The sequence below is a fragment of the Apteryx rowi genome, unplaced genomic scaffold (assembly GCF_003343035.1).
Source record: "Apteryx rowi isolate R43461 unplaced genomic scaffold, aptRow1 scaffold_570, whole genome shotgun sequence".
NCBI lineage: Eukaryota > Metazoa > Chordata > Aves > Apterygiformes > Apterygidae > Apteryx > Apteryx rowi.
In genome coordinates this window covers 204,082-215,041 of record NW_020450839.1, presented here as the reverse complement: position 1 = coordinate 215,041, position 10,960 = coordinate 204,082, and the positions used below count along the sequence as shown (strand labels likewise).

Sequence of the window (10,960 nt, the reverse complement as noted above, 5' to 3'; positions counted from 1 at the left end):
GGGAGCGGGGCGGGGAGGGGGGGGGCGTCGTGCTGCTGTTTGTTCGGGGTCGCTCGAAGCGGGGGGGGAGGCGTTCGCCGGCCCCGTCAGAAGGATGTGCGCGCTCCCTCCAGGTGTTGTGCAACCTGCGCAGCTGTTTTCTTCCTCTTCCTCCCTCCTCCCCTACATGCTGTTCTGCCTCCATCCTGTTGCTGGCTGGGTGGGGAGGCACCGAGCTACTGAGTCAGCCCTAGGGTCAGCTGCGGCCAAGCGACTGGGTGGTTTGTTTTTTCTGCAGAGTTGTGGCAGGCGAGTCAGATGCCCCAAAGATTGGTTTTATCTCCTCACTGAAATGGAGTCTGTTTCCATAGTCTCCTTTTGGCCCTCAGCGGGAAGCCCTTGAACCCTCCAGAAAGCATGGCGTTTCAGTTGCACCCTTTTGCTAGCTTGCCCTGTCTCGCACCTGAGAGGTTTCAAACTCAGCGGATGTGCTCCTTGGCAGTAGATCAGACTTCCCGTGCAAGAGGAGAGGGAAGGGGCCAAGTCCCCGCTGTCGGCTGGTGACGACGTCAGCCTCCTGCACATAAGCAGTGTGGCTGCTTTCAGAGCCCCTTCTGGGACCGTCTTGCCTCCGGACGGTTTTGTTCTGATCCTCTCCAGGACAACAAAGGGGATTATTCGGAGAAGTTCAGCGGTGTGACCAGAGCACAGCACAAGGCCTTGTGTTGCATGCCTGTGCTGCCCTGAACCAGACGAAGCTTCATGCACGCACGCAAAGTGTGTTAAACCCCGGGCCCTTTTTCGTTTTTCCTTCTTTCCACCCCTTCTTCTGTGTTGCTGAGAACAGAGCAGTCAAACAAAGGGCCACACTGGAAGACAAGACGGTAACGTACTTAAAGAGACAGACCCACAGCAATTGCCATCGCTCCCTGCAGATATGAGGCTTCTTTGACTCGTGATAAGATCAACTTGTGCCACAGGACTGAATCTGGCAGGGTGAAAGGGGGGTCGGGGGCAAAGGCATTTGAGCTAAGGATCAGATTTGGGGCAATAGGGACGAAGACAGATGTCTCTCTGCCCTCTACGCTAATCTTTTAACGGCTGTTAGCTGATGGCTGGGTTAGGCAGCATCGTGTATTGTTGAGGCTGTAATTCCAGAAGCATCCGAAGCCTAGTCTGCGATTACCTTTCTGAATGGGGCCTGCGTTAGGTCTGTGGGTCTAGCTCCGGGGAGGAGAAGGGGTGAGAGAGAGAACAGCAGTTCTGAATCGCTGGGGAGTCTTTGCTGAGCAGAGCAATTTTAGCTGGCACTGTCGCTTAACAGACTTAACTTCCAAATTTGCATGTGCAGGACTTGAGAGAGCAAGAAATGTTTGAAGGTTACTGTGCATTTTAAATCTTAATCTCGCCAGGTTTTTTTGTTTCTGGATGTTGGCCTTTTGGGGAACACTGGCTAAATCTCATTCTGGAACTTTGCTTCCAGAGATTGGAAACACCCAGAAAGCCAAAACATTCACCACAGGTTATGCTGCAACGTGGAGAGAAGTTGTCTCTAAGCTTGTGGGGGAGTGTGGTGCAGATGGGCTAAAATAGCAGCCCCTGCAGGGGTGTTGCTGTATTTCTCCATGCTGCCTTAGGAGCAGCTTTGTCTTCTCACTCAGAGGCTGACAGTGAGTCTGTCTCCTTGGCTTGCTTTAATCTTTCCGTCCTTGTGGCCCGTGCCTGCAAGGGAACTCAACTGTGGGTCTGTTGTCTTTGCTTGAGCTGGAGACGTGGATTGCTGCATGGTGTTTATGCACATTTATTTTTAGCAGCTGAACTATGCAGTGTGGCCAGCTTTGACTTGGTCTGTTTTTCAGTGGTGACCAACTATTTTTAGAGATTCATCAATGTACGTTAATCACAGTGCCAAAGAGCTGATTATTTTTTTTTCCATTTAAGCTCTGATAAAAGGTAAAAAGCATTTTCTCTAATGATCCAGTTGTAGCCTTGTCCCTTACAGCAAGAAGAGGGAATAATCTTTTGCCCTCTGAGACTTCTGGCTTTGCTCTACCTACTGTTTGGTTTTGTTCAGGTATATTGCTTGGTCTCAGCCTTCAGATCCCATTTACCTTCTTATAAACATCAAGCTCTTGCGTCACCGCTGTGTTTCTGTCATCTAGAAGCAGCTTGGCCGTGTTGTCAGCTCTGCTGCCAACAGTGTTGGTATGCAGCTGGGGAAGTAAACACGCGGGGGGTGTTTCGGATGGTCAGACTAGAAGGACGGGCGTTGCGAGCTCAACTTCCGCGCTGTGCGTGGGGCGCGCTGGCTCCCTCAGTGTCAGTCATGTGGAGATGCTAATTGCAAAATGAGGAGGAAGGGGAACTGCTAACAAAGGTGGAATTTGTTCCTAAAGGGCTTAGGTGAGAATAACATCCGGGGAGTAGCCTAAAGCACTTGTTTGTTTTCTAAGTAGCAGAGAGGTGCTGAGGTTTGCTCGCTGTCTCTGTTAGGGACACATGACCGTGCTGGTGCCTAGGAGCTCCCCTGCCTCCTTTTGTCTATGGAAACTCATTCCAGGGGTTGTAGGGCTTTGCCTTTGAGAGAAACCTGCTCATCTTGATGGCTTCATCCCTTCTTAGCATTGTTTTCTCTCTGCTCTGCCCGAGTATCAGCACACCACACTTACTAGCATACTGAAAATAGATGTGAGTGTTGTTTTAGCAGTCTCTGGACTGGATTGTCCAGGGCAGGGAAGCACCGCCTGGAGATCCCCAAGCAGAAACGGGCCCGGCAGTTTCACACAGCGCTGCTCCCGAGCTGACAGAGCTTGAAGGGCTGGACAGCGCTAGGATAAAACTGTGCCTGGGGCCCGAGGTGGGACTGTCCCACCGCGCTGTGCAGGGGAGATGCCCCTTCTCAAGGCAGCGATGGCTCAGAGCTCCTGATGCTGTCATCAGGTGCACGACACCCTCTAGAAGAGGAGCACTGGTGTTGGTACGGATGGGCCCTGGTGGAGGAGAGGTTGTGGGGCAGCATGGTGAGAGGGGAGGTCACAAAACACTGCTGCACTCTGCACGCCTGTCCTCTGCTCAGGATTAATATGGCTGTGAGTGACCTAGATCATCCCAGCCTACACCCTGTGCTCCTTCCAGAGCTGTAGTGCTCAGGTCCTGGAAACCCACGGAGCCAACCGCCCGTTCTCCTTTCTCGCTGCAGTGGCAGGGGAGACGCTGCAGAGCTAGCAGGGGACCCAGGCAGGGAGCGGTGCTCTGTTTGCTCGTGCCTCTGCTCTCGCCCCTTGGCCTATTTCCTCCTCCTCGACAGGCTGTTTTTTTGTTGTTGTTTTGGGGGGGGGGTGGTTGTTTTTTTAAGTGCCTTGATGATTGTAAATGCATGGACGTTTGGGGGTTAGCCCTGGCCTGGTAGGTGGAGTGGCACTGCCCTGGTCACCTCATCAGTGGCGCAGGAAAAAGCTCACCTCCTAAAGGCCTGCCAGCAGGCACAAAGGCTCCGTCTCCCCTGGAATACAGCTGGACTTGGCAGAGGTTTCTTTGCCCTGGTGATACCAGGAGATGTGTGGGCCTCCTTCCCTTCCTTCTCACCAGCTGACATTAACTTCTCTTTATTGTTTCTTTGCAGGCTCGTCTCCGGTTCCCCATTGACTACCCCTATTCTCCTCCTGCCTTTAGGTTCTTAACGAAAATGTGGCACCCCAATATCTATGAGGTAGGTCACCCAGGACAGTGTGAGAGCTTCTGGGACAGATGGGGAGGGCACAAACCTACTTACCGCAAAGCTGTGGGATGAAAACCCCAGCCTTTGTCACGGGCAAAGCGCTGGAAACTCCATGCCTTTAGAGCTTAGTGCCTGGCATCAGAAATGCAGCTAACCCGGGCTTGCTGTCTCCTGTGACAGCCTGTCTTCTTTCCTGGGACTGGTTCCAGGGTTAGTCAGACTTTCCAGGCTTGAAGGCTGCCATGCTTGGCTAGTGGGATTGTGCTTAAGCCAAGAGTGGCTGCAGAGCGAGCAAGTGATCTGCAGGGTCCTGCAGCTGTGTGCTGTGGAAGGCTGTTTGGAGGGCGCTGGGATACATGGGGTTGGCTTGTGTCAAGCGAGTGCCGGGAGGGCTGTGTAGTTGATCGCTAGGCAGCCTTGTCTGTACTGTATTAGCAGTATGGGATGCTTATCTGAGGCCTGAAGGTGCAGGTATCGTAGCTGGGGCAGCCACCTCTGCTGTCCCTTCCTAGGGACCAAAAGCGCCTGGCTGGGATTTTCTCACCTGATTTAAGCTAAAGTGAAGAGCAAGCAGGGTACTGGGTACAGAGAGTTGAACTGCTTGTGGAAGGTGCTTGGGGCAGCAGTTCCTAAGGAGCTCATTTCACGCGTGCTTTCAGACCGGCGACGTCTGCATCTCAATCCTCCACCCGCCAGTGGACGATCCGCAGAGCGGGGAGCTGCCATCTGAGCGGTGGAACCCCACCCAGAACGTGCGGTAAGGACACCACCGGGACGGAGCTGGGGAGCACCGGCAAGAGTTCATCTGGGGCAGGGGTGGAAAAGACAGGGGAGATGGAGACTGCTTTCCACTCCCAAAGCCTGCAGGAGATGCCTTTTCCTTGCTTTTGAGGTTCTTGACTGTCTGGCACTCAGGCTGTGTGCTCTGTTGAAGGACAGCTAAAAGTTGCACAGGAGCATGTGTGAGCTGAGCAGCCTGTGCACTGCTGTCCTCTGCCTTGCCCAGGGGGGACATGCTCTGCTCCTGTAAAATATACCCTCGCAGGTGGGCCAGCACCAAGCTTTCCCGTGACCCACGGGATGCGGCAGCACCGTGACACTCGAGGCTGGCTGGTATTTGCTGGAGTGCAGGCAGTTACTCGCTGACCCACCTTGGGTCTTACCTGCTCATGTTTTTTGTTTGCCAGGACCATTCTCCTGAGCGTGATCTCACTGCTGAATGAACCCAACACGTTTTCTCCAGCCAATGTGGATGCTTCAGTGATGTACCGCAAATGGAAGGAAAGTAAAGGGAAGGATCGGGAGTACACGGACATCATCAGGTGCGTAGTGAGCTGAGCCCAGACTCAGCAGAACTGGTGCTTAACCAAGGGGAGGGAATGTTTGTAAGTAGAGTGGAAGGCAAGTGCATCAAAAACATTCCCCCAGCAACACTGCAGTGCTGAGAAGACTTCTAATTAAGCTGTGATCTTGCGTGACACAGCAGGTGCCAGGATCTTGAGGGCATATCTGCCCTGTTAGCTCCCATCTGCTGGCTGGTAGGAGGAAGGATTCTGGCTCTGAGTGTGGCCTTTGAGGAGAAGCTTGGCTGGGTTACACACCCAGCTCTGATGTCAGGCGAAGCCCTGGCTCTTTTCCACTCCAGAGCTGGGGATCTGGATGTGCATCCGACTTGCCAGCACTGCCCTGCTGTCGGGGCTGCGTCATGGGACTGGCACTTGGAGGCGGTGAGCTGCGGACTGGCCAGCCCTGGCATGATGGCAAGAGGGTGCCCTCAGCACGTGTTATCATGCAGCCACGACAGCGCTCTCCCTGCGTCGTCCTTGCTTGCCAGTCTTGCGACAGTGCAGGCCAGCGACTCTCGAGCTGAGGCATGTGGGGGAAGAGCTCTGTCCCCAAATTGTCACCGGGCATCCTGAGCAGGATGAGCTGCACAGAGTGACCAGGACGTGCCCCATCAGAGCTTCTCTGTTCTCACCCCTGCAGGAAGCAAGTCTTGGGAACAAAGGTGGACGCTGAGCGGGATGGCGTGAAGGTCCCCACCACTCTGGCAGAGTACTGTGTGAAGACCAAGACTCCGGCCCCAGATGAAGGCTCAGACCTCTTCTATGATGACTATTATGAAGATGATGAGATGGAGGAGGAAGCAGAGAGTTGCTATGGTGATGAGGATGACTCTGGCAACGAGGAATCTTGATGGCCTTCTGGCAGTTGCAAAACTTATTATAAACTACTGAATTTTACCTCAGCTAGGACAAACTGGTTTGAATTTAGGATCTGTCAGCCCTGAAATTAACTCTCTACCTCGCAGGGAGACTCTTCTGCTGTTGTAAAGGAAAATACACCACTGTCTTTGTTTAAGGGAAAAAAAAAAAAAAGAAAAGCAAAAAAAGAAAACAAAAAAAGCACCCAACCCCTATTTTATAAGCTTCCTGGGTAGGGGGTGGGGGGAAGGGAAAGTCACATTGAGACATTCACAAATCCACAGTGACTGGGGAGCCGATGACCCTGGCTGGATTGAGGAATGACAGAAAATCCTGGTGTTGGCTGCCCTTTGGGCATGCTCGACTCGCCTTGAGCCCTGCGTGGGAGAAACGGTTTCAGGAGGCTGTGGAGCCGGTGAATAGTCACTTTGGGTGGGAGGCGCGTGAGCTTTTATGTAGCTTTCTGCAGCCTTTAAGCTGTCGGAGTGGGAACGGTGTCAGGGTAAGCAGTGCCTCCCTCGTGCTGCCTGGGGCTTCGGCCTCTCCCTGGCGTGGCCGTGCTGCTGTGCTCACGGCCGCTAGAAGGAGCAGTCGGGTGTTGGCGCAGCTCAGCCCGGCTCCCGCGTGGGACCTTTCCGCCACCTCTTCCCGTGGCACCTGCTCCCGTGTGGAGCCGGCCCCGAGCGTCGGCTGCAGGGCCCAGGCGTCGGGGGCGCTCGGGGCAGGACGTGCAGCGCAGCTAGCGGGCACTGGCGCCAGGAGGGGCAGTTCGTAGTTTTTAAACTAGCTGGGAGGGGCGGGGTAGTCCTGAATCCTTCTGCTTCTCTGTTTTTTGGAAACTATTTAATAAAGTACTTTAAGGGAACACCTGTGTTGTGTGTGGGTGGCTGAGGCTTGGCCTTTCCCCAGTCTGCGCCTGGGCTGGACAGGTTTTGATGCCAGCCTTGGACAAGCTCTTTGCCTGATGTTTGCAGCGCTGGCAGGAGGTGCAGGCTGCTGGGGCAAGGGGCTGGGAAGCTGGGTCTCCCCAGGCTGTGGATCAGGGCTGGGCTGCAGGCTTTGAGCCCTCAGCAAACTTCTTCCCTCCCTCCCCAAGCTTGTGGCGAGAGCAGGAGTATTGGGCCAGTCTTGCCTTTAACCTTGAAGAGCATCTCTGCTGCTGGGCGTGTGGGGGGAGATAAATATTTGCTGAGAGTGTTTCCTGCCTCCGTGCCCTGAGCTTGCGGACCTGTCAGGACCAGACTGGCTCCCAACAGCTCCGTTTGGGAAGGGAGGCCTGGAGCTTTGGTCTCTGCTCTGGCAAAATTGCAGCTGTGAGGGGAAGGGCCTTTGCTCCCTGTGCCCTGGGCATTAGCCCCAGCACAGGGCCCTGCAGCCACCTCTCCCTTTGCACGTGCGAGTGTCGCCCGCAGCCCCTGCCCCGAGGGCCCCTTTCCTGCTCGGCCTCGCTGCGCCCCAGGAGAGCTGCCTTGTGCTCCGGCAGCAGCCAGGGCCTTTCCCCACCGAGCTGGGGGCTGTAGCCTGCTCCCCTTGAGCCGAGGGGGACTGGGAGGCTGTGGCTGGACTCCCTGGGATTTTGCAGGAGGAGCGAGGGGTGAAAATAAGTGTGTGGATCACCCAAGCTGCAAGGAGAGGGGTGAGACTGTGTCTTGCTCCTCACATGCCTCTCAGCTGCTAATCCTTGGGGAATGCAGGGGGTGGGATGGGATGGGATGAGGGGGCCTAGTCCAGCTCCTGTCCCAGGGCAGGGCAGGAGCAACCCTGATGAGGCCCTCAAAACCCTCCGGTGATGGGGAGTCCGCGTTGCACTGGCAAAGCCTTTTTCTTCCCTGCCTCCCTTTCCTCTAAGGGCTCCGAACGCCTCCTCCAAGATGGGACGTTCGGTGCAGGCACCTCGGCACGTAGCGGGACTTGCCCAGGCAGTGCCTGGCGGTCCCGGTGCCTCCCGCTTACGCAGGAGCGGCGGTGCCGGGCGCCCGGGGCCTCGCTGTCTCCTCTGATCTGGGCACAGCTGGGTGCCGGCCCCAGCCCGCAGGCCGGGACTGGCTGGGACACGCGAGCTGCCGAGGCTGCCGCAGGCGCTGTCCTTTGCACTGCTCCTCCCGCCGCTGCTCATCCTGGGTGCGAGGCACCGCTGGCGCTCAGCCTCCCTCCTCCGGGACGTGCTGCTGACAAGCCGCTCGTCCGGGGCCGTCCGTGGGCCCCAGCGGGGCTCCGGCCCTGGACACAACTCCCCGGGCCTGTAATTAGCAAAACCTCCCCCTGCCTGATGTTGTGCAAACTGGATAAGGGCTCGGACACCTGCGAGTGCACGCGGCGAATGCACGTGCTTTGTTGCCTTAGGAAACCAGGTGAGAAGGTGAATAGGATTATTATCACTTCACCAAGGCAAAGGATTGCCAAGGTCACCCGGCCGGCGCTGGGCGCCCCGGGCTCTGCCCTCGTCACCGACGGCTCTGAGCTGCTCCCCAGGGCGAGATCCCGAGTCCCTCCGCCGGGATCCCGCAGGCAGGAAGGCTGTGCAGCCCCAACAGAGGAGGGACCCTGAGCCGGGCCCCGGGGAGGTGCTTTGCCAGCCCCCCCCTTCCCCCGGCCCCGGAGGTTTCCCTCCCCGCTGCTGGCCCGGCGGGGGTCTGCAACCTGCCGCACGGTGCCCAGACCCGTGTTGGCCCCGTGAGTGGCCGCAGCCGCCAGGCGAATGGGAGCGGCGGCCGGGCAGGATGCACCGGGGCAGACTCCGCGCTTGGAGGAAGAAACGCTCCGGGGCACCAGAGGAGCTCGCAAGCGCCGGCGCAGCACCGTGGGGAGCACGGGGGGGCTGGCGCCGCCGGCAGCATTGTTTCGCCTCTTCCTGCCCCTCCTGTCCGGTGCCGGCTCCGGCCAGCCCCCACCTGCTGGCTCCAAGCGCCGCTCAGTTCATCCTCAGGGCTGGGCTGGGGCTCAGGGTCCGGCTCCCGGCTTGGGGCAGAGCCGCACGGGGAAGCCGCTGCCTCTTGGAGGCCCCTCCAGCCTGGTTATCAGCCACCCCAAGCACCTCTGAGCTTATCAGGCCACTTGGGCCAGGGGTGGCCAGGGCGATTTCAGCCTGGGAGCGTCTGTGCAAGCCAGCCGGCCCCGGGGACGCGTGCCTTGGCACGGGACCGTCGCCCGGCCGGGCGCCCTGCACCCTTGCAGAGGGCCCGGGGGCTGCCGGGGCCGGGGGCTGCTGGGGCCAGGGTGCTTCTCAGTGCTGGCAGGCTCCCCGGCATGCTGGGCCGCCGGTTTACCTTGGCATGGGCCTCGCTGTGGTTCGCAGGCAGCTATTGTTCCTGCCTTGCCCCCCGTGCCGAGGAAGCGCTGCCCCATTCCTCTTCCCACGCGTCCCCGCTGTGGGAACACAAGCTCCGGGCCGGCGGCCCTGGCTCCCCCCAGTGCCGGGGACGCCAGGACGGTGCTCCCTCCACAGCATGGAGCGTCCTTGGCTTGACAGTGGTGGAAACTCTTTTGCAAATGTATTTTTAACCTCCCTTTCTGCATGGCTGCAGACCCTCCCCCCCGTCGCTTGCAGGCTCGGCTGGGGGGGGGTCCCCGCTGCCTCGTCCCCAGCCCTGCGCGCTGCCACGTCCTCCGCAGCCTCCCTGTGCAGCGCACAAAGAGCAGCTCAGGGATGGCAGCGCAGCCCGACCCAGACCCTGACCTCCTTCCCAGCCGCTCCCGGGGTAACTGGCTTTATCCGCGCTCCCCCTGTCCCTCCCGGAGCCTCTGCAAATCCCTGTCTGTAAACACACAGGGGGGAGCACCGGCCCTGCTGCCTCGGCGCGGGGCTCAGCACCGCGAGGGGCTGCAAGCTAAGGGCACCGGCCCCCGGCCCCCGCTGCAGGAGGAGGCACCGCGCCGCCCGTGGCACCCCCCCCCCCCATAAACATTAACAGTTAACAGGCAAGGAAGGCGGCAGGTTTTGTGTCCAAGCCTCCCCAGGTGCAGAGTCAAGGCAATGGGGGGAGGAGCGTTCCTCCTTCCCAGCTGAACTGATCCGTCTCTTGTGCTGGAAAAAAACCCGGCCCCTCCAGTGCCCCTGTTTGCAGGCCGCTGCCGGCGGCCACACACCGATCTCGGCAGCGTTTTACTGCAGGCTGTTGCAGACACCTGGCTGCTCTTCGCTAGTTTGCCAGACCTGAGGCTCAGCTTTTCTCTTCCCTTCCTCACACCAAGTTTGCACAGCCGCAGAGCGAGTCAGGCTCAGGAGCGGCATTTACTGCTTGGCCTCTCAATCTGCTTATGCTTTAAGCTACCCTAAAAGCAGCCATCAGGACGGTACCGGGGGGCGAGAGCTTTCGCTCGACCAGCCGGGGCCTGCACGCCGGCGGCGGGCGCCATGCTGAGTCACGGGCAGGTGGTCGGATCGGCGGCCCCGGAAGGGGAACCGCGCGCCCGGGCGAGACGCCTGGCGACGCTCCAGCCCGGGGCGGTCGGCGGCGAGGCGCCGTCGTGCCCGGCTGCCCCCGGGGACCCCGCAGCGCGGCCGGTGCCAGGGAGGAGCGCCCGGGCAGCAGCGCCGGGGGCCTGGGCGCAGCCGCGGCTCCGCTCCTGGTGTGGGAAGCGGCACGGCGGTGCCAGGGCAGGGAGGCGAACCCGGCTCGGGCGCGGGGGGCCGGGACGCCTGCAGGGACCACGGTCCCGAGAGGCCCCGCGAGGCCCCGGTCCCCCCGGGGAGGCCGCGGCCTGTCTCCCCCCGCCCCAACGCCCCGCGGGCAGTCACGCAGCCTCTTGTCCCCTCCCGCCTCCCGTCCTCCGCGCCCGGCCAGGTGGGCGGGAGGCGGCCCGGCCGCGCCCTTCCGATTGGCTGGCGTCCCGGAGAGTGGGCGTGGTCCCGGCGGGACTGGCCCGAACTGGCTCTCTCCGCAGGGGAGATGTGGGAGTAGAAAGGCGCTCCGTCAGCTCTCTCTACTGATTGGCCGGGCCGAGCCGGGTGGGCGGGCCACCCCGCCGAAGCGGCGGCGCGATTGGCCACGGCTGGTGCTGCGGGGCGGGGCCTCTCCGTCCGGAGCACCGCCCCGCCTCCGTGACCCGGCGCGCGCCT

The 10,960-nt window shown here is 59.6% G+C and overlaps 1 protein-coding gene across 2 annotated transcripts in view; it reads left to right on the top strand.

Moving 5' to 3' along the window:
* CDC34 (cell division cycle 34) overlaps positions 1 to 6,766 on the top strand; it is an 8,821-nt gene extending 2,055 nt beyond the window's left edge. Inside the window, exons 1-5 of one of the 2 annotated variants that reach the window (XM_026082286.1) lie at positions 663 to 863; positions 3,602 to 3,688; positions 4,357 to 4,454; positions 4,885 to 5,019; positions 5,684 to 6,766. In XM_026082286.1, the coding sequence (XP_025938071.1) occupies positions 3,665 to 3,688; positions 4,357 to 4,454; positions 4,885 to 5,019; positions 5,684 to 5,894 (468 nt within the window). In that variant the 5' untranslated portion in view covers positions 663 to 863; positions 3,602 to 3,664 and the 3' untranslated portion in view covers positions 5,895 to 6,766. Of the gene's footprint in view, positions 1 to 662; positions 864 to 3,601; positions 3,689 to 4,356; positions 4,455 to 4,884; positions 5,020 to 5,683 lie in introns of those variants that run through there. The other variant, XM_026082287.1, reaches the window with a different exon arrangement.
* Positions 6,767 to 10,960: the final 4,194 nt, after the last annotated feature.